Source organism: Lacerta agilis, chromosome 1 (assembly GCF_009819535.1).
Source record: "Lacerta agilis isolate rLacAgi1 chromosome 1, rLacAgi1.pri, whole genome shotgun sequence".
Classification (NCBI taxonomy): Eukaryota; Metazoa; Chordata; class Lepidosauria; order Squamata; family Lacertidae; genus Lacerta; species Lacerta agilis.
Window position 1 is genome coordinate 123,448,341 of NC_046312.1, and position 22,556 is coordinate 123,470,896.

The following is a 22,556-nucleotide window of genomic DNA, read 5'->3' on the forward strand; positions in this document are numbered from 1 at the left end:
GACAGCAGATTTTGTCTTCAGAGCAACACACATCAACCCCAGTGCTGTCGAGTATCCCGTTTTCCCCGGGATTCTCCCTTATTTCAAGCAGTTTCCCACTGCTCTCCTTTATTTTTTATTCCCCTTAAATTTCCCGTTTTTAATGGAAACAGCTCCTCCCCTGCTGGCTAGGGACTGGGTGGGAAGACCTCGCCTACTTGGAGAGAAAAGCCTCAGCCCTCAAAGCAAGTGGGAGCCGTTTCCCGTGCTTACAGGGGGGTGTATTCCTCCCCCTGCATCAGCCCCTATCCATGGCCGCCGAGCCCCTCAGCCGGCCAATAGGGTTAGCTGGCGGGCAGAACCTGGCTGCCTTTGAGCAGCTGCTGCTTCCTGTCCTGTTTTGATAGGATCAGACAAGAAGACAATGGGGCTCCATTGCGCGGAGCACATGGCTGCCCTCCTCTTTGCTGGCTGCCCTCCTCTTTGCTCCGCTCCGAGCCCGAGCCCGCTTGGAGTTTACATTGCTGCTCCGCCCACTTTTGCTTCTGGCTCCACCCACCACTGACATGTGACTGTCCCTGGGATAGGTGAGACTGCTGATCCCTTATTTTCGAATCCGAAACTTGACAGCTATGCAACCCTTTCAGGTAGGCTAGGAGGAGAGAGAACATGGCCAAGGCTTTGTAGGGGATTTGAAAACCCGGGTCTTCCTGCTCAAGAAGAAGTTTGGATTTGATATCCCGCTTTTCACTACCCAAAGGAGTCTCAAAACGGCTCACATTCTCCTTTCCCTTCCTCCCCCACAACAAACACTCTGTGAGGTGAGTGGGGCTGAGAGACTTCAGAGAAGTGTGACTAGCCCAAGGTCACCCAGCAGCTGCATGTGGAGGAGAGGAGACGCGAACCCGGTTCCCCAGATTACGAGTCTACCGCTCTTAACCACTACACCACACTAGGAGGAGAGAGAACATGGTCAAGGCTTTGTAGGGGATTTGAAAACCCGGGTCTTCCTGCTCAAAGTAACACCACAGTGTCGGCCAAGTCAAATGACACCCATGTACATTACAAGGATGCTGATAGGGATCCTGTCATCAGATACTTCTGCAGGGCCTCACTTCCTGTATATCATTTGAGATCTGCACTCTGAAGTAAGCCAGGTCCTCTGCTCTCAAACCGTACTCTGCAATACTGGGACATTTTAAGGGCCGAACTGAATTCCACCCTCAACTTTTAATTGCCTTTGATATCCGCCACTTTAAACCCTGCAGAAATAATGGCGATAACGTGAGGCTATTTCCATTTTCCCCTTGTGCGCGGGGAATTTTTATTTGCAGCTGAAGCCCATTTGAGACCCAGCAGTGCGTTTCCACAGCATACTCCTGGCAACCCCCAGTACATTCTTCCTCTGAAGCAATGCGCAGCGCCACATATGCTTCCAATTATTGTTCCTGGCCCCCGAAAAAATAGAATAAGAAATGTATTCCAGTACCTATTCATAAGAGCCTTTTTTCTTTTTAGGCAAGCAGTGCGACACATAAAGATTTTTTTGTTGTTGCTGTTGTTTTTGGTTTAAGCCTTCGAGAGCGGGAGCTACATGCCTGCACATCACACCACCTGTCTGCGTGGAGCTGCCTGCATGGGATCGGAATAAACCTCTGCAGTTTTGCAATTAGCATCAGACGCCACACACTGCCAGGCAAGGCAGTCGGAGGGGAAGAGAAGGAGGAGGGGAGCCTTAAATATCAGCCACATAATTAAGCAGAGAAGTCTCTCCATCCCACCAGAGTATCAATAACGGGGCAAGGGAGGCTTGAAAGTGTTATTTCCCAGTGCTCACGAGGGAAATAAGCAAAGCGATTTCAGCCGCGCTGTGACGCCCGTTATTGGCAGCGGCAAAGAGAGACTGACAAGGAGACACAAATAGTGTTTTCGTAACGATTGCTGGCGGAAGAACACAAACACGGTCTCCTAGGGGTGACAGGAACCGGAGTTCTGATTCCATCCTTCGCATTTCTCGGGCCGCATCTAAATTCACTCTTCCAGAGTACTATTAATATTTCAGGAAGGGCCTGTCGTCAGAAACCAAGAGCCTGCGCTTAAAGCAATCCCCTTAGCTTACAGTCGATGCGTCAAAAAGGCAGCCTCTCGGACCGGTGATGGCTGGTGCGAGTGGTAGGGCAGGAGGACCAACAGTAGGTGGCGCCAGAGCCAACGGCAGAGGCAATTAATTTGAGTTCTGACCTCTTTCTCCCTCCCGTTGAGTTCTGCAAAGGAGGAGGTGCCACCCGCTGCACTAGATGTAAGTTCGAAGGCAGGCAGGTGGGGACTGGCAGAGGACGAACTTAAGTTGGGGCATTGCCCCACTGCCCCTAATGGAGCAGCTTCCAGTGACTTGGACCCCGTCAATCCACTGAAGGACCATGTGGTCAGATTCATGCTGCGCAGACTCATTATCTCACCTCTAACACAGAGAATCATAGAGTTGGAGGGTACTTCCCAAGGCCATCTAGTCCAACCCCCTGCAATGCTTAAAAACATCCAGTGAAGGAGTCTGCCGCCACCCATCCCGTTGTTCCGTTGTAAAACAGCTCTTACCATCAGAAAGTTCTTCCTGATGTTTAGTCAGAATCTCCTTTCTGGTTACTTGAAGCCATTGGTTCGAGTCCTACCCTACGAAGCAGGAGAAAACAAGCTTGCTCTATCACCCATATTATAGCCCTTGAGATATTTGAAGATGGCGACCATAGCTCCTCTCAGTATACTGAACTCCCTCAGCCGTTCCTCATAAGGCTTGGTTTCCAGACCCTTGATCATCTTGCTTGCCCTCGTCTGCACACGTTCCAGCTTGTCAACACCCTTCTTAAACTGGATGCGTGTTGGCTGCATGTTCAACAGCCACGGTAAGGGGCTCTAAGTGTGTACTGACACACATGTGTAGCGATCCTCCATGCAAGAAGGGAACCAGACCCCCCCAACCAGGAAGAGCTCCGAACACGTACCTCTTTCTCCTTCCACATGGACCCAAAAGCGAATTTTTTTGTTTTCTACTGCCAGCCATGTAGGAGCAAATCAAAAGAATTGAATGCGCGTTGCTTTTCTTTACAGTAAGATTTTGAGATAGTCCCTTTGAGAAGCCCCCGCACCCCCTAACAATAGCTATCCATGGAAATCTAAGCAATTCTTCAGTGGGAGAAGGGTTAAGGAGAGATTTTGTAAACATAGCTTACAAATTCCTTAGACCCTTTGAACGGCACCTCGAAACCACCATATCAAATGACAGCTCTTTTCCTTTCAGCTTTGCGGAGCCAAGTTCTTCAACCAGTTATATGTTCCTCCTTGGTGCCTATGAATTTTAATCAAGCATCGATAAACTGTTTCTTTGGTTCTGCCAGGCGATAGAACAGCCTCCAAGGAGAAGTTAGTGTGTGCCCCATATCCCCCCCCTCTACCCCACACCACACTAGAGGCTACACAGAAGGCTTTAGAAAGAAGCCAAACACAGCCCAAAGCCCACCAGGTAATTTTGAATCAAGGTGTACAATTTACCCCGCCTTGACGCCTTGCTTCTCAACAGACAGCCCACAAGCCTTCGTTTCCCGGGGCTGCTACCTCTCTACCCGTCTTCCCACCAAGGGAAGCAGAATATCTTTCCAGACAGGCCTCAGAAACACCATTCTGAGACACGGCAGCGCTGGCGAGGAGCCACGTTAATTTCTTCCTGCTATATTTCTAGAATTCAGAGGCACGTCTTAGTCACGCCATCCATTCTCCGTGTTGCACATTTCCAAATCAATGCCTTCAATAGAGACACTCTATGCTACCCGAGTTAGGAAGAGAGCAGAGGGAATTGTCGCAGATCCTTTGCATCCCGGTCATCATCTGTTTGATTTACTTCCATCTTGACGTCACTACAGGACTTTATACACAAAAACGGCCAGGCACAGGAACAGTTTTTCCCCTTGTGCCATCAAATTGTTAAATTTGTAGTTGTGTAGTGGAAGGGGAGGCCAGTTATGGGTGGGGTTTCTTTGCTGTGTCATTGTATTGTGAGTGGAACAGTGTTTGTATAAGGTATGTTTAAGATAAGATAAGATAAGATTTCTTTATTGTCATTGTACAGTACAATGAAATTGGATGATGTTTACATTGCAATGTAGCCGAAGCAAAATTCCAAGTATGTTGGAAAATGTACTTGGCCAATAAATTCTTCCTATTCTTCCTATTCTTCCTATTCCTATTCCATGTAACTAAATATTGTAGGCATTGAGCCTATTCCGCCCCACCCCAATCCTTTGGCAGATTGCTCTGCAGGCCAGCAGTCATTTTAGTCATTCACAAGGCGTCTAATGTATAGGCCCCTCGCTGTGTGGAAATGCATCCCAAGCAATATTGCTTTCCTATTGTCTCCCAGTTCCTACCCATATGCTCTTTTGTCAATCAGTTTATCATGTCTGGTCCTTGGAGGTGGGGGGGGGGGGCGAGCAGGAAAATGGACCTTTTGTTATCTTTCCGCCTATGAAGGTACCAATGTGCCGCACGTTAGAATTCAAACAAGAAACAAGATTTACTCCTTTCTCAAAGTGCAATAACACGGTTAGAGCCCGTCTCTCCAAAACCGCCTAAGTTACATCAAGGGAGTCAGAAAAGTTTGCTTTGTGCTTTCATGCCACCCTGTGTGACGCATGAAATGTTAGAAGTAAAGATATGGGGAGATGAGGTTTAGCTCAAGGTAAACCAACTGATAGACAGGTTTCGGATGAATCTGGGGAGGGGAGAAAAAAGTTTTGACTTAAGTACCACAATAAACAGTGATAATCACCCAGGACAGCCACTGTCTGCGAGGCTTTGTACGGAGGGGAAGCTGGAGAAAATAAAGGGTAATTGTAACTTGCAAATCTTGAAGCAGGTAATCTGAAAAACATCACCTGAGGGCTTGCAGAGTCACTGTTGAGCTGCAGATTCCGTTTCCTGTGGAATGGATTCTAATGTAAATTGGATTAAGGACTGCTAAACAGAAACCTACAATTTGTATAAAATCAGTTTACTGCACCAAAGCTCCACAGATACTCAGAATAGAATTTCGTACTACTCTTGCTGGGATAGCCAACATGGTGCTGTCCAGATCTTGTGGACTACAACTCCCATTCGTATATCTCCTCCGAGAAAATCAAGCTGGTAAACATGATTCTCTTCCTCCCCATTTTATCATGCAAACGACCCTGTAAACTGAGAGATAGCGGTTGGCCCAAAGTCCCCCAGTGAGCTTCATGGAGGAGTGGGAATTTGAACCTGGGTCTCCCACTGTGACCAACATCACTCTATTAGTCCCATAATTATTAGAGCACATTTTGAGGTATATGGGGGGGGGGGGGGTCTGCAGAGAGAAAGAACAGGTAGTCCTGTTGCGTGAGTGCAAGCCTTAAAACAAGAAGCATAAATTAGAATATAAACTACAAGGGAGAAACACCTTTTGAAAGCAATATTTCAGGTCCATTCGTGTCCGACTCTGGGGATGCGGCGCTCATCTCGCTCTATAGACTGAGGGAGCCGGCGTTTGCCCGCAGACAGCTTCCGGGTCACGTGGCCAGCATGACAAAGCCGCTTCTGGCGAACCAGAGCAGCGCATGGAAACGCCGTTTACCTTCCCGCTGGAGCGGCCCCTATTTTATCTACTTGCACTTTGACATGCTTTCGAACTGCTAGGTGGGCAGCAGGAGCTGGGACCGAGCAACGGGAGCTCACCCCGTGGCAGGGATTTGAACCGCCGACCTTCTGATCAGCAAGCCCTAGACTCTGTGGTTTAACCCACAGCGCCACCTGGCCACTACTATCACATGTAGACAGCCTTATACTGAAGAAAACCATTGGTCTATACCATCCACTCCAACATTTCTCTGATGAAAATTGGGACGTCCCATGCCATAATGATAATTTTACTATTTATACCCCACACATCTTACTGGGTTGCTCCAGCCACTCTGTGTGGCTTCCAATATAATAATAATAATAATAATAATAATAATAATAATAATAATAATAATAATAATAATAATAATAAAAAAAAACATTAAAAAACACATTTCCTATATGGATTGCTTTCAGATGGCTCTGGAGTCGGATAGCTCCATACCCTCCAACATTTCTCCAATAAAATCAGGGACATTCTAAGGAAAAGCAGGACATTCCAGGATCAAATCAGAAACCGGGACAGCTTCTCTAAATCAGGGACGCCCCTGGAAAACAGGGACACTTGGAGGGTCTGTTATACTGGCTGAGTCCTCGCCCGTTGCCGCAGTCATCAAGTTTTGAAGATGCACGTGTGTGAACCAAATGGTACAGGATGAGTCTCCCTTGTGTATGGATAACGAATAGACTTTAAAAACAAACACACTTTAGTTTTATTGAAAGGCTTGGATGGGACAACACATTTTGCATTTCTGCATGAGGCACAAGATCAAAGGGAAAGATGCGACAGGGGTTATTTTTATGAACACTTACAGAATCACAGATTGGCAGGCAATAACTCCAGGTAATCGATTTTCTCAGAAACTTAAAAGTGCAAATGCTGGCCTTCAAATAACTGTTCAATACAGGTGCATCCATTGTGTCAGGCTTTACCCCCTCAAATATTCAACCACCCAAGGTCTTAAAGTTACAGGCTTTTTTAAAAGAAAAGAAAAGAAAAAGAACCCATATTCTGCATCCCAAAATGCACTCAATCCTAACTGTTATCATTAAAGATACCAGCCAATCTAAATGCATCCCAGTTCATTAACCTTCTCACTTTAAGCTGATGAGGCCTTTAATTAACAGCAGCTCCTTTGTAATTTTCTTATCATGGACACCCCTGTGCCATTAATAAGTTACGCCACAAAGTAACTGGAAGGAAAGATGAAAGGTGGAAAACCTCCCTCCCTCTCTTATCTGGGGAAATTCCTTTCTGACCAATACCTAACAGAGTGTGGCAGTCTGGTTCCTTAAGGATTCCAACTAGCTCTTTCAAGCAGAAGTCCCTGGCAAAGTGAGCTTCTTGGAGGGCAGGGGGCATAGCTGTCAACTTTCCCCCTCCCCTTTTAAAGGGAAATTCCCTTATTCTGAATAGGATTCCTCGCAAGAAAAGGGAAAAGTTGACAGCTATGGGTGGGGGGGGGGGCGCGCGGACAGGACGGACTTCCTTTTCTTCATAAACTGTGTAGTTTTTACTTGTTTTACAACTTTTCTTGAACTCATCAGTTCCCACCACCCTTCTGAGTCATACCCCTCCCCACTCTCTCACTATATATAAGGGTCTGGTGACTTCTGTTTCAGTGTATCTGAAGAAGTGTGCATGCACACGAAAGCTCATACCAAGAACAAACTTAGTTGGTCTCTTAAGGTGCTACTGGAAGGATTTTTTTTATTTTTTATTTTGTTTTGACTATGGCAGACCAACACGACTACCTACCTGTCATCAGTCAAGGTATTTTTTTCCTAATCTTGGAAGGAGTTTCCCACAGATTGAGCCAACAGCATTTTCTGTATTGCCAATTAAAAATGCTAAAATCTTCACCTGCAGATGCCTCTGCGGTCATGTTTATAACCTGCCTCACTGGAGAAGTCTGGAAATAAAGTAGAAAGGTTGCAAGGACTCAAGCCAGGACGGCAAGAAACAATGGTTTTCTCTATTTTTGTTGTTGAAAGTATAAAACAAATTCCAGTTACAGCGATTGTTAACTCCCTGTTTCGTTTATTCTTCATCAGCTATCGTTTCTTAGTTTTATGTCACTGGTGGTAAAAACATGGGTTTGCATGACTAAGCACTCTGTGGCTGCGTGAAAATACGTTTGTTTGTTTTTTTTTAAAGAAAACTAACCTTGCTTAACCACAGACAAAGGCTCTGTCTCAGAGTCCTGCAATTAAAAAAGACCAAAGCTTTTTTCTCTCTCCGCATTCAACCCAGAAGCAAGTCAAATCCTGCTACATTAAAAATATATTGCAGCATGTCAATTGGGGCAGGCAAAAAATAGAATTGTGTGGGTGGGAGTCTGCAATGATTTTGTATCACTATTTGGGTGAACATTCCCCTACAAAGGGATGTTACCCCAACCTTTTTCCTTTTCCTTTTTTTCTTTTTAGAATACTGCTAGCGGATTCAGCTTGCCTAACATACCGATTTATATTTATTGAAGCTGCAATTCCGTACCTGGTTACCTGGCAGAAGAGTGGGCTGTTGTATTTTATCTGGTGATTTTATCTTGTATTTTTTTATGCTGCGAACCGCCCTGAGATCTACAGATAAAAGGCGGTTTACAATTTTCTATCGATCTGGAACAAGAGAGAGAAGCTATAAGGATTGATAAAAGACCTTCCTAAATAAATACACTTTTTTCAAAGCACGCTTAAAAGCACAAAGAGATGGAGGGGCCTAGCTAGATTTCCCCAAACAGGGAATTCAATAGCATGGTGGGGGCGGCTGCAGAAAAGGCCCTGCCTTTGATACTTGTCCAAAAAGAGTTTGATTGAAAGGGGAACCAGAGACCAGAGTGTGACAGGTGACAATCTTGAAGCTGGGTAGGTTCACACGAGCATACTTACATGGAAGGGCGGAATTTCTCGGGCCTTATGGACGCTGGTACAGATCTATGGTGCAATGAAAGCCTTGTTGAAGAAGAAGAGTTTGGATTTGATATCCCGCTTTTCACTACCCAGCTAACATTCTCCTTTCCCTTCCTCCCCCACAACAAACACTCTGTGAGGTGAGTGGGGCTGAGAGACTTCAGAGAAGTGTGACTAGCCCAAGGTCACCCAGCAGCTGCATGTGGAGGAGCGGGGACGCGAACCTGGTTCACCAGATTACGAGTCTACCGCTCTTAACCACTACACCACACTGGCTCTCCTTGTTGCCCTTAAGCACTGGGCTGGGAGCCCTAGGAGAGAAGTAATTGAATGCTAAGCAGGACCAATGGACCACTCTGTCCACAGGTGGCGCAATGGGTCGGTGCACCTGGCTGTTAACCAAAAGGTTGGTGGTTCGAGCCCACCCAGGCAGGATTCCTGAATTGGACTAGATGACCCTTGGGGAATCAATCCTTCAAGCTGTACAATTCTATAATTCTATGTTTCTTTTTTTTATAATTCTGCACCCAGCACAGAAGCAAGTACGTAGGCTGCCAGAGGAGGGAAATCCCATGTTCAGCAGTGGGCTGCTGCAGGAAGGACAGAGTTTTCTGCCAGCCTGCAGCAGGCTAGTAAAAAACAAACAAACCAATGTAACATCCGGCAACTTCTATGGGTTTATTTAGACCAGTGTTTCCCAAACTTGGGCCTCCAGCTCTTTTTTGGACTACAACTCCCATCATCCCTAGCTAGCAGGACCAGTGTTCAGGGATGATGGGAATTGTAGTCCAAAAACAGCTGGAGGCCCAAGTTTGGGAAACCCTGGTCTAGACATATTGGGTTCATTCCTTCACTTTGGTCAGATTCAACGTGTTGCCCTCTGCCCTGTTACTAGGCAGGTATGAAGGCAAACCGTATGAGTCACGTGTTTGCCCATGTGGCTCCTTGGAGGTGGAAACAAACCTGCATATACTGCTGCATTGCAGTTTCTACGAGGATTTACGACAGACTTTTATTACCCCAGTTCTTCACAAGTTTAAAAATGAATCCAACGCTTGAGAGCCCTAGTAGAAGACAAAGTCTCTGAGACTACGATTAATGTTGCCAAATTCTGCGTTTCTGCTATTAGACGCAGGAAACATGAGCTATCCATTGACAATGCGCAGGCAAAGGCAAACGTTTAATTTTATTTAAGATCTTAATTTCGAAATGCTGTTTTTTTCGTGTGTTTGTCTTGTGTGTGCTTCGTTGTTCAGTTGAAGAGGACGATTTGGTCTGTGACCGTTTAATAAAATTTGATTTGACATATTGGGTTTGGGTGTGCTTTGAAACTTGCTGGGGTACCCACGAGCAAGTCTCACCTTCTTAGCCTACCCTACTTCACAGGGTTGTTGTGATGATTATTTTTAAGTTGCTGTTGTTGTTTTTTAATAAAAAGAAACAAATAAATAACAAATAAATGAGTAGAACCCCGCAGCGCAACTGAGCCATGATGTGAAAACACTGCAGATTACTTGACGCTTCCCAGAGGTTACGTCGAGACATAACTTCCTTTCCCCGAAGATTCATGAAATAGACTCAAGTGTTTTCCAGAAACCCTGTTGCTGTTTTGGTGGGCAGTTTTAGTTGCTGAGGTTAAGCAGCTACTTACTTAAGCATATATGATGTTTTGTTCTGGGGTGGGTGGGTGTGTTTTATAAATGCCCTTCCCTGCCCTTCTTACCAAGCAAAGACGCTGAGACAGAAGTGCGTAACAACTGCAGTTCCTTAACCACACTCACATTGGAACCCACAGGCGAATTTCGCTTCCTTCTATAACCAGAATTTATCCAATGTTGGGCAGACCGCGAAAAGCCAAGCCGCTAAAGTTTTTTTCAGATCTCCAAAGTACTACATCCTAAAAAAAAAACAACACGCCTACTCGTAAGCGCTCTGATTCACTGAAACGGGTTCCTTAATTCTGCTCAAGGAAATATGGTTAGGACAGCAGCTTATGGGAAGGCTGAACTCAAACAGACTCAAATTTGGCCATTTGTCGTCTGCATCGTGCTGTAAACAGCAGAAGGGACCGTTGGCCTTCCTCCTTAAGGCTGCTCCTGACGGCAGCCCTTCCCCCGCCCTCCATAGAAGTGAATGGAGTGTAGGGGAGAGCCTTCCCCACCAATTCATTTGTATGGAATGAAAAGAAAGAGACTGCATTATTATGGAGTCCCTGAAACCAGAGGTGTGGGGCAGAGAGGGGGGGGTACTGCTGTACCTGACCCAGAGCCAACAAAGGAAATCAGACTCTGAGCTCCCCCCTCTTTAAAAAAAAAGTAAGTTTCTGGTCCTCATGAATGCAAAACTATAATGCAAATCTGAATCCTCTTTTTGTGAGAAGTGCAGGGAATCCAATCCACATACAGTGTCCTGGGCCCAGAAAACCCTCCTGGCACCTCTTCCTCCAATTCAGGAACCCTAGTCTGCTGTTTGTACTGCTCGCTTCAGATTAATTAAAGCTGTGTGCTATTCACACTAACTGGGGAGTAAATTCCTGGGATTTATTACGTTTGCATTGCATTATCACATCGGAGTTCGTGAGACTTCAGTTAATTCAGGCAGCTCCACCCTTTAATATGATGTTAACTTTCTTTTCTGAAGCTTTTTCTTTTTTGGGGTGGGGTGGGGGCTGGGGGGAGTTTAACAGAACTTCTTTAAACATTGAACTTTAGTGCATTTTAAAAGTTGTGTTATGAGAAGGGAAATGTCCCGGGCATAAAAAAAATGTGATTAAAAATAGAATTCCAGTTGAAGTTGCACAATTCAGAGCATTTGGATTTAAATCTGTCCTGAAGCTACTGAACCGAATAAATGCCTATGTATGCATTTAGTAGCAGCTGCTGTGGTGTGCGAATAACATTGTTGTGCAAGTAAAACACTCAGAAAACAAGTGCTAAGTATTCCCACTGAGTTTCATGGGGCTACTCAAGAGTAGGCAGTAATGAGCGCTGGCCTCTCCCTTAGATGCACTGCCCTCAAAATAAGTACTTGGGACAGTTACAAGGAGACATATGTGCTATGCAACAAAACCCCTTCAAATCTGAATACTCGGCAGAATTCTTGATAATTATCCTTTCTCCCTTTAAAAATCAAAGGGTGTGCAATTATTATTTCTAACATCCTGGTCTTTAAAGCGCTTACATATAAAATAGAAGAGGGCAACCAAAATGGTCCAAGGCCTGGAAACGATGCCTTATGTGGAACGGCTTAGGTAGCTGGGTATGTTTAGCCTGGAGAAGAGAAGGTTAAGGGGTGATATGATAGCCATGTTCAAATATATAAAAGGATGCCATATAGAGGAGGGTGAAAGGTTGTTTTCTGCTGCTCCAGAGAAGCGGGCATGGGGCAATGGATTCAAACTACAAGAAAGAAGATTCCACCTAAAAATTAGGAAGAACTTCCTGACAGTGAGAGCTGTTCAGCAGTGGAATTTGCTGCCAAGGAGTGTGGTGGAGTCTCCTTCTTTGGAGGTCTTTAAGCAGAGGCTTGACAGCCATCTGTTAGGAATGCTTTGATGGTGTTTCCTGCTTGGCAGGGGGTTGGACTGGATGGCCCTTGTGGTCTCTTCCAACTCTATGATTCTATGATTCTAAGTCACATTCCTTTCACTAGGAGGATTTAAATAAGACTCGTGGAATCGGGACGCAGTTTCAGACCACCTGGGATGTGGGTTCCTATCTTAACTACTGGGTGCTCTCTCCCAGCAGGGGACGTTCGAGGAGGGACGCAGCAGTGGTGTTTTCGTAAAACTCATTTCTGGGAAAGGAACTTATGTATAACATCAGGAACGTTGCACATCTGATGTGACCTCATCAGATCTGATCTCGTCCTGGGCTCTCTGAACGCCACCGCCCCGCCCCCCCCCGCCCCCCGCTCCGTCCATTCAAGCCTCAGAGAAAGTTTCTTTCAACTTTTCAGCAGAGGAATCCCACCACCCGAGATCCGCCCACATTCCCCCCCCCGCGCCCCTGAGAGCCCTTTTATCTTTCCAGCCAATCGTAAACAGAGCTGCGGAGACAACAGACCGCGCCATTGGCAGGGGCTGGGATTGCGTGGCCCCGCCCACTGCCCGGTTTGTGAATGGGGAAGGGGGCGGCGTTGCATGGAACGCTCGGGCATAAATGCGTCCTTTCCCTTTTCTTTCGCTTCCCCGCCTCCTCCTCATTTTGTAAGGCGCGTTCCATCGGCTGCTCCAGCCTCCCCTTCCGTAGCCGCCGGAGAGACGGGTTGCATCTGCCAAGCGCAGGAGCGCCGGCGGGATCTGTTGAGCTTGCCTCCTAAACCCGGGGTGTCGAGAGCGTGTGAAGAACCAGCCGAGTCAGCGCGGGCGGAGGAGGGGGAACCACGCAGTAATTGGATTTTTTAAAAAAAAAATTACAGAAAGCCCCCGGAGTAAAATGCTCGGATCAAGCGGGAGAAGCAATCGTAATCCGTTTAACTCTGCAGCCTAAATCCCAGGCTTTTTTTTTTAAAGGAACGGAGAGCAGGCGAAATTGCCACGGAGGGACTTTCTCAAGGACTTCGGCTGTTCTTCCACACCCAACGCCTTCAAGGAAACTTTTTTTTTTAATAAAAAAGAAAAGAAAAATACCCTATGGACTGATTTCGGGCGGCGGGGAAAAGACTCTAAGCCCCTGCGATTTTGTTGGGAACCAGGTACTTTTGGGACAAACCGAGGCGTGTGTTTTTGAGTGTTGGAAAGACCCGTTCTGGAGGGGAGACAGACGCGGAGAGGCTTCCCGGTCCTCGCTGCTCCGCAGACGGATCACTGCAACAGCCCTTTGGCGAGCGATCGACGGGAGAGCCGGCTGAGCGAGCGATCCACCCCCTCCCGCCTCCCCCACCCGAGAGCAGGCGGCTGCAAGATCAAGCAGAGCCAGCCCCGCCGCCGCCGCTGTGTGACCCCTTTTGCTGCTCGCCCTGTTGGGAGGAAAGTCCTGGAGGTCCGGGCGGCTCTTGCCTTGGGAGCCACGCGGCGCCGGGCTGCGCAGACCTCCCTCGTGCTCCGCGCCTCTCTCCCCGGTGCGCGCGTGTTCGGCTTCTCCGGCTGCCCGCTGCTGCGCCGGATCATGGGCCGGGGAGAGTCGATCAGGAGGCGGGCGGCGGCGCCCCTTCCTCCTCCTCCTCCCGCGGGCCTGTGGGCCTTGGCGTGGTGCGCCCTCGTCTGGGGCCTCCCGCGGGGCGCCGGCGCGCAGCCTTACCAGGGCGAGAAGGGCATCTCCGTACCGGACCACGGTTTCTGCCAGCCCATCTCCATCCCGCTGTGCACGGACATCGCCTACAACCAGACCATCCTGCCCAACCTGCTGGGTCACACGAGCCAGGAGGACGCGGGCCTGGAGGTGCACCAGTTCTACCCGCTGGTGAAAGTGCAGTGCTCGCCCGAGCTGCGCTTCTTCCTGTGCTCCATGTACGCGCCCGTGTGCACCGTCCTGGAGCGGGCCATCCCGCCGTGCCGCTCGCTGTGCGAGAGGGCGCGCCAGGGCTGCGAGGCCCTCATGAACAAGTTCGGCTTCCAGTGGCCCGAGCGCCTCCGCTGCGAGAACTTCCCCGTCCAGGGCGCCGACGAGATCTGCGTGGGCCAAAACACCTCGGACACCTCCGGGGGCGCGGGAGGGACGGGCGGCGGCGGCGCCCCCGGAGCCGGCTACCCCGCCGCCGCCGCCTCCTCCCCCACTCCCCCGCTGCCCGACCCCCCGTCGCACCCTCTGCCCCCCTCCAGCTCCGCTTTCTCTTGCCCCCGCCAGCTCAAGGTGCCCCCATACCTGGGCTACCGCTTCCTGGGCGAGAGGGACTGTGGCGCCCCCTGTGAGCCGGGCCTGCCCCACGGGCTGATGTACTTCAAGGAGGCGGAGGTCCGCTTTGCCCGCTTGCTGGTGGGCATCTGGTCCGTGCTGTGTTGCGCCTCCACCCTGTTCACCGTGCTGACTTACCTGGTGGACATGCGGCGCTTCAGCTACCCGGAGAGGCCCATCATCTTCCTCTCCGGGTGCTACTTCATGGTGGCCGTGGCTTACCTGGCCGGCTTCGTCCTGGAAGACAAGGTGGTGTGCGTGGAACGCTTCTCCGAGGACGGCTACCGCACGGTGGTGCAGGGCACCAAGAAGGAGGGCTGCACCATCCTCTTCATGATCCTCTACTTCTTTGGCATGGCCAGCTCCATCTGGTGGGTCATCCTCTCTCTCACCTGGTTCCTGGCGGCCGGCATGAAATGGGGCCACGAGGCCATTGAGGCCAATTCCCAATACTTCCACTTGGCTGCCTGGGCCGTGCCAGCCATCAAGACCATCACTATCCTGGCCATGGGGCAGGTGGACGGAGATGTCCTCAGCGGGGTCTGCTACGTGGGCATCTACAGCGTGGACGCCCTGCGGGGCTTCGTCCTGGCCCCGCTCTTCGTCTACCTCTTCATCGGCACCTCCTTCCTGCTGGCCGGCTTCGTGTCCCTCTTCCGCATCAGGACCATCATGAAGCACGACGGCACCAAGACGGAGAAGCTGGAGAAGCTGATGGTGAGGATCGGGGTCTTCAGCGTCCTCTACACGGTGCCGGCCACCATTGTGCTGGCCTGCTACTTCTACGAGCAGGCCTTCCGGGACACCTGGGAGAGGACCTGGCTCCTCCAGACCTGCAACAGCTACGCCATCTCTTGCCCTGCCAACGTGGCCCCCATGAGCCCCGACTTCACGGTCTTTGTCATCAAGTATCTCATGACCATGGTTGTAGGCATCACCACCGGCTTCTGGATTTGGACGGGCAAGACCCTCCAGTCCTGGCGCCGTTTCTACCACAGACTTAGCACCGGGAGCAAAGGGGAGACGGCTGTATGAGCCACTCTCGCCCATCCCAGGCTGGCTGCTGTCTCCCCAAAGCTGCTCTCTTGCTTCTCGCGGAGAAGACTTGATTATAGAAGGAAAGAGGGGAACTGCCTGCTCCTTTTCCTTCAAACTCTTGCCTCTTCTTCTTGCCACCAAAAAGATAAAAGATGGTTGTTGCTGGTTTGTTTCTCCTTGCTGGCTGGCCAAGTTGAAGAGCGCAGATTAAGTGTCCTTCTTAAGACTGTTCTTCGGGACAGTAAATTTCTTAACCCCTGTGAGAATTTCTTTACTTCCCATCCTTTTTTTTTTTTAAAGTGCTGCAGTATCTGTTCAAAGGGAAATGTTGGGATTGTGCCAAGGATAGGAGCTGGGGAGACTGCATAGGAAGAGGAGAAAAGCAATATATCCCCCCCCCCCGAAAAATCACATTTGTGGATTTATGTGCTGTCAGATTGGAAGTTCCAAAATCCTGATTCACAGCCTTTGTAATCTGCATCCTGGCAGATTTTATTTTTCTCAGGCAACACTGAAAATTGGAAGTCTTGCTCCCTATATACTGTACTTCTATTTTGTGTGTCTTCTGTCTGCAAACTTCTTTAGGAATCTTCATTTCAGTCCTCTGCATGACTTGCTCAGAAAGCCATCCATTTAATTTCAAGGCTCTTAACTCCTAAGTAAGTATGTGTATAGGGTTTTTAGCATCCTATATAGACTTACTTGTGAGTAAGACCCCACTGGGTCTCCCTCCTGAGTAGACATGTTTAGGATTTCCCTGTTAAGTTTCACTGGCCTCTGTGAAACTTCTCTCCTGAGTTAAATTTTCCTTCTCTACTTCAGCTTTAAAAGTTTTCGCCCCCCCAAATGAATCCCTGCTTTGGCAGAAAGTATCTTGCTGGGTTGGGGGGTGGAGAGGAGGTTTCTGTGTAGGACCCTGAAAAAGAAGTGACATGTTGATTTTCAGTAGAATGCTTTTTACTCTCTTCCCTTTTGTTAGCGGAGACAAAAGAGAAACAAAAGTGTATTTCTCTGCGGCAAGGTATAAGCATGGGATCAGTTTTTTTTATGGGGAAACAGTAACAAAGACGAGGTTCAGCTATGGAGCTTGCTGGCTCAGGCAGCTCCACATTCCTTTTATGAACACAAGAGGGAAGTTTTAGAGAGGTCTCCTGTTTAACTCAATCTGAGACTCTCACCCACCGTTGTTGGTTTTTTAAAAATGGGAGTTTTAATTTGGAACACTTGACAAAACAAGCCACATCAAAATACGTAAATCAGGCGGTTATAATATTTCTTGGTCACAAGGCTTCAGTTTCCTCTGCTGATTATAGAGATCACCCTTAAATACTGAAAAAGCGGGGAAAGGCTTTGAAACTGACAACTGCAGCAGAAAGATATTTAATCAGTCCAGACCTAAATTGGCTCTTCGATCCCCAATCTCTGTTTACATGGTTTTAAAAGCCATGTTGAAATCAGTGTTAGTTTCTTTCTTTAAAAAATAATAATAATTCTGTGCTGGGTTGTGGCCATTATTATGGAGAAATAAGATTTTATTGGAAACGAGGCTTTCAGTGCACTCTTATCCATTTTTACGCTGATATAAGTTCTGCCGGGTTATTCTGCTGTGAATGTGTTAATTCTGTGTGCTTGACCACAACCCAGCAAAAAGTTGTCTTAAGGCCACAAACAGTTCCACCCAGGGCTGCTTACTTAGGATCTGAGTGGCCTGTAATTAATCATCTCTAACTTAACTTTTTGGATTGTGCTCAAGCTGTTAAAGGAATGGTGAACTGCAGCTGCTGGTTTCTCTTCTTCCTAAACTGGGCAGTTCTGTTTGGTTTGTTTTTTTTAAAGCATAATATATCCATGTTCAGAGTCTGCCGTGCTGTATTCTGGGAATAAGGAATACTTTTGAGTAGCCCAGTATAGGATGGTGCTGTCAATCTCTTTCCTTGAACCTTATTAAACAGAAAGTCTTCTGAAATAAAAAGGGAAAGGGTGTTTTTCTGCACAGCATCATCATCATCATATGTGAAATTCTCCAGACAGCCATTGATCGAAATAAATTAAGTTTCACTTCAGAAGCATTTCATGTTCCTTTCTGAAATGTTCCATTGCTCTCAAGTCTCTTAAATTATGTTAAATTGACCTTTTCATATATAGATAAATTAAGGGGTTTTCTTTCTTTCTTTTTTTTAGCTTTCTGTGAACCTAAGGGGTTTGAATTTATTTTTGCTTTAAAGACTAATTGGAGAACCGCAGGCTTTTTAACAAGCTCTGCTTCCATTTCCCCTTCCTATGGCTGTCATGACTTTCTTCTTTATATGTATGGATGGAGATCCAAGTTTTTAAGTAAATAAAAAGTATTGGAAAGGGAAAGTCACCGGGGTGTGAGTATGTGCAGGGGCATAGTGTTTGGGAATGAGGCAGCAGGGGGGGGGACCCACCCCAGTAATTCTGCAGTATATTTTGTCTCCCCGGTTCAGAGATCCTGGTTTGTTTAGTGGTTTGTTTTTTTTAAGGAAAATACACAAGACCAGCTAAAAGTACAGTATGTATATTTTGTAAATCTGACATTTTGTAAGAATATATATATGTATTTAAGTTTTTATTTACTTTTTTTGTCTTCAAATGGTCTGTGTAAGACCGATTCATGTGTACAGAACACAAAAATAAATGGATTTTTAATACAATATAACTTTTTTTTTACACTTCTATCTTAATTCTCATATTCTTTTCTTTGTTATTGGGTGTCTTAAATGCTTAATGAATGTGGCCTCAAACTAAGCATCATTTTGAAGACAGAGGGAGAAATGCAGTGCGGGGCTGTTGTCAATTGTTCCATCAGCTCAAGCTTTTTGGCTTCCCTGACAAAATTTTGCCGTCTCTTCTCTCCCCGAATGATGCTATTCTGGGGGTTCTAACTCTCCCAGAGCCAATTTTGGGTGGCTTGTAAGGAAAGGGGGGGGACTCTTTGCATTAGCAAAAGTGCTTGTGTGGGTTCATGCCATTTGTATTGATTTGAAAATTACGACTAGATTGGGTCAGGCTGCACAATCCGGGATATTCAGGCCTAAACCCAAATGATTTCGAAGAGGGCCAGCTTCCAATAGGGTTGGTTAGAGGTAGCAACCCTGGAATGCTTACTGGTAATCTTATCTCTCTTGAAGTCATAGAGCAGGGGTGGCCAACTCCCAAGAGACTGAGATCTTCTCACAGAGTTAAAAACTGGCAGTGATCTACCCCTTTTTGGGGGGTTCAGGTCAAAGTTGTTGAGCTTTTTCGGGGAGGAGGAGAGCCCTGTTTTTTAGGCATTCAGGTCAAAGTTTTTGTTGAGCTTTTTTTAGGGAGCAGGAAATCCCTGTTTTTGGGTGGTGCAGGGAAAAAAAGTTGAGCTTCTTAGGGGAGCCAACGTTGTTGAGCATCTTCAGGGGAGCCAGTGATCTACCACAGACGTCCAGTGATCTACCGGTAGATCACAATCTACCTGTTGGACGTGCCTGTCATAGAGGAATCCTTACCAAACAAGCACGCTTAGGACTTTGTGGTCATCTTTTCATTGATCTATTTAGTAGAGGAATGGGCAACCTGTGGCCCTCTGGATGGTTTTGGGACTCCAGCTTCCCATCAGCCCCTGGCAGTATGGCAATAAAAAAACAAAAACAAATAAATATTTATACCCCAGCCACTCTGGGCAACTCCCAGCATAATAAAGTTGCACCTTGGATCCCGAACGCCTTGCGAGTCAAACATTTTTGCTCTCAAACGCCACAAACCCGGAAGTGAGTGTTCTGGTTTGTGAACGTTCTTTGGAACCCGAACTTCCGGCACGGCTTCCGATTGGCTGCAGGAGCTTCCTGCAGCCAATCAGAAGCCACGCCTTGGTTTCTGAACGTTCTGGAAGTCGAACGGACTTCCGGAACGTATTCCGTTTGACCTCCGAGGTACGACTCTATTAAAAAAAAACCACACACAATAAAACCTCAAATGTTAAAAGCTTCCCTAAACAGTGGCCACAGATTATGGAAGTTGTAGTGGAGCAACATCTTGAGAGCCACAGGTTGACATTTCAAACCCACCTTTCCTCTAGAGAGCAGTTTAGCTTGGTTGGTAGAGCATGGGAATCTTAAATCTCGAGGTTGTGGGTTCAAGTCCCACATTGGGCAAAAGATTCCTGCATTGCAGGGGGATTGGACTAGATGACCCTCGTGGTCCCGTCCAAGTCTAAATTCTATGAAAGCAACTCCGTGAAGCTGGTGATGTTGAGAGTGACCAGCCCAGGGCATTGTGGCTGAATGGGGTCTTCTTTCTGTCGCAGCTGAGGGCACAAAATGCTTTGCAGAAACAAAGTTCATTCCTTTTTTAAAATCTGTGGTTTTCCCAACAGTATACCTTCAGTTAATCCTTTCCGTATTGATTTGCAGAATTTGTATGCTTTCCCATAACACAAAGGTCTCCAGGTGGCTTACGATAAGTAAGAAAACAATTTAAAGTTCAAAGTAAGATTCAAAACGAGAGCAACTTAATTGTAACAAAAGCAAAACTCGCTGCACCCAAACTAAAAAAACACATTTAAAGACTATAACCATATTGTCTGCTGTTGGAACCCTGCAAGTTGCAAAGCATTCTGGGGCTCACTGCTTGTGACATGCTCACCCATTGGGCGTTACTGTCACAATCTGACACTTAGGGCTAAATCAAGCACACTGGTATCATGTAAGACTGTTGGGCTAGGAAACCAACACAGACCTAGGCTCAAAACCCAATTCAGGCCTGAACTGATCCATTCTTAGCCTATAACCTACCTCGCAGGATTGTTGTGGATCACACAAGGGACGGGAGAACAAAGATGTGTGCTGCCTTGGGCTTACTGAAGAAAATTTGGGGTATGAAAGGAAAGACAACACTTCTCTACAGATGGTGGTCAAGTCTTAAAGTTACCCATCACCGGAGAGTTACTTGTAAATGAAGTAATTCTCTACAAAAAAAGAGGATATTGCTGTCTCAACATTTGTTCCTTCTTTGCTCAGTGCTTGATCAATTTTTTCCTTTTCCTGTAAAGGATGTAAAAACTTGACCACTTCCTAATTTTTGTCCCAGGTATGTTTGTGAATAGAGAGAGGAGCTTTCTCAATAGTGGAAAAGGTGGGTGGGTGGGTGGGAACAAGCAATTGTCATGTTTGACAGTATTTTGTTCAGAAAGGTGTTTTTTCTCCCAAGCCATTGTGTCTTATTTTTCGCTGGGTTTGCTGCTATTCTATCAGGTGAAGAATCTGAAGCATGAATTCGCACTGAGAGCAATGGGGCAGTCATCACTTGTGTGTCCTATGCCAGGCTTAGGCTGCAGATAAGTGACTAGGACTGCAAGCAGTGGGATTTACTTCCTAGTAAGTAAGGGACGCGGGTGGCGCTGTGGGTTAAACCACAGAGCCTAGGGCTTGCTGATCAGCAGGTTGGCGGTTCGAATCCCCGCGATGGGGTGAGCTCCCGTTGCTCGGTCCCAGCTCCTGCCAACCTAGCAGTTCGAAAGCACATCAAAGTGCAAGTAGATAAATAGGTACTGATCCGGCGGGAAGGTAAACGGCGTTTCCGTGCGCTGCTCTGGTTCGCCAGAAGTGGCTTAGTCATGTTGGCCGCATGACCCGGAAGTTGTACGCCAGCTCCCTCAGCCAGTAACACGAGATGAGCGCCGCAACCCCAGAGTCGGACACAACTGGACCTAATGGTCAGGTGTCCCTTTACCTTTAAGTATGTAATATTTATGTTAATCCCAATGAACTCCTGGAGCATCGTTTCACCTTTATCCAAGCTGACATTTCAAATCACTATTTTGCTTGATAATAAGAGGACCTGTGCTTAACTTCCTATAAAAAAACATTACTCCCAGAATTCTTGATATCAAATGTCATTTTGGTGCAATAAAACATTTTATTGGGACTCCAATATGATTGCCACTTTTCACAAGGCAATGATAAGTTTCATTTTGCTCAGTATATTTATAAAATGTTATGTTTGAGCTCAGCTCCAGAATTTATCTTAGAAACTTGATGTTCAGCTGCTGTTGCCGATTGGTCATTCCAGTGCATATCTTTAGAAGCAGGGGGGACGGTAATATTAAATGCTGGCAGTGGATCCAACAAATGACATTTTCCAGCCTTCTCCTTCCCTAAGCTATCTGTCTCGCTATCTCACATTCATATTAGGGGTGTGTGTACCAGCCACAAGATTCGACTTGTATCTAACTTTGGGAAGCAGCCCGATCTGTTTCAGAGCTGCGCTGTGTCTTTCCAACTCGACTCCATGTTCAAGACGGAATCGTCTCTGTTAAAAGCAATGCTCTGTTTCACTATAATGGGGAATCGAACCTTTTTTTGCTTTTCATCGAAGTGAATGTTGCAGGACTCCCACTATTCCCAGTCAGCATGGTCACTGGTCAAGGATGGGAGGAGTTGTCCGGCAACATCTGACAAGCACCACATTGGTTACCCCTAGTGTAAAGTGTGTTGAGTTGGGTTTTTGGGTTGTTGTTTTTTTAAGGTGGGAATATTTGTGCGTTTATTTAGATCCGCACCCCACCTTCCAACCGCATTATCAGGACAACTTGCAATGAAAATTAAAAAAAAACTTTTTAATGTCCCCAATACGTTGAGCTACGATCAGGAACTCCATGAAAGCAGCATCCAAATAAAGCAGACGAACAAAAGTTCAAAAGTCTGCACAAATAAAAAGGTCATTGCTGGTGCCACACAAGCAGTGGAGGGCCTTCTCGGTAGTGGCACCCTCCCTGTGAAACGTCCTCCCATCAGATGTCAAGCAGATAAAGAACTACACAACTTTTAGAAGACATCTGAAGGCAGCCCTGTATCAGGAAGTTTTAATGTTTGGCATTTTATTATTTTTTTATGTTCTGCTAGAAGCCGCCCAGAGCGGGTGGGCTGGGCATTGCTTTGTTGTTGTTGTTGTTGTTGTTGTTGTTGTTGTTGTTGTTGTTGTGTTTGTTGTTGTTGTTACATCTCTAGAAGAGGACTGTTCCAAAGCCAGGAGGCCATCGCTGTGATAGCCCTTTTCACCAGTAACCAACCACAGCACATTTGTGGTAGAGAAACTGGCAGGAGGGTAATGCCATGA

At 46.9% G+C, this 22,556-nt stretch overlaps 1 protein-coding gene across 1 annotated transcript; it reads left to right on the forward strand.

Moving 5' to 3' along the window:
- The first annotated feature begins 8,920 nt into the window (after nt 1-8,920).
- FZD7 (frizzled class receptor 7) lies at nt 8,921-15,846 on the forward strand. Its single transcript, XM_033151685.1, has 2 exons — nt 8,921-8,980; nt 13,374-15,846. Exons 1-2 carry the CDS (start codon nt 8,921-8,923, stop codon nt 15,441-15,443), a joined length of 2,130 nt encoding a protein of 709 aa, XP_033007576.1. The 3' UTR covers nt 15,444-15,846.
- The last annotated feature ends 6,710 nt before the right edge of the window (nt 15,847-22,556 follow it).

Bases quoted from the DNA above. Each gene is read 5' to 3' on its own strand.
- FZD7 (XM_033151685.1), top strand. From the start codon at position 8,921: ATGGACCACTCTGTCCACAGGTGGCGCAATGGGTCGGTGCACCTGGCT. The intron at 8,981-13,373 runs GTTGGTGGTTCG...GCTGCTCCGCAG, and splicing joins ACCTGGCTGTTAACCAAAAG to ACGGATCACTGCAACAGCCC.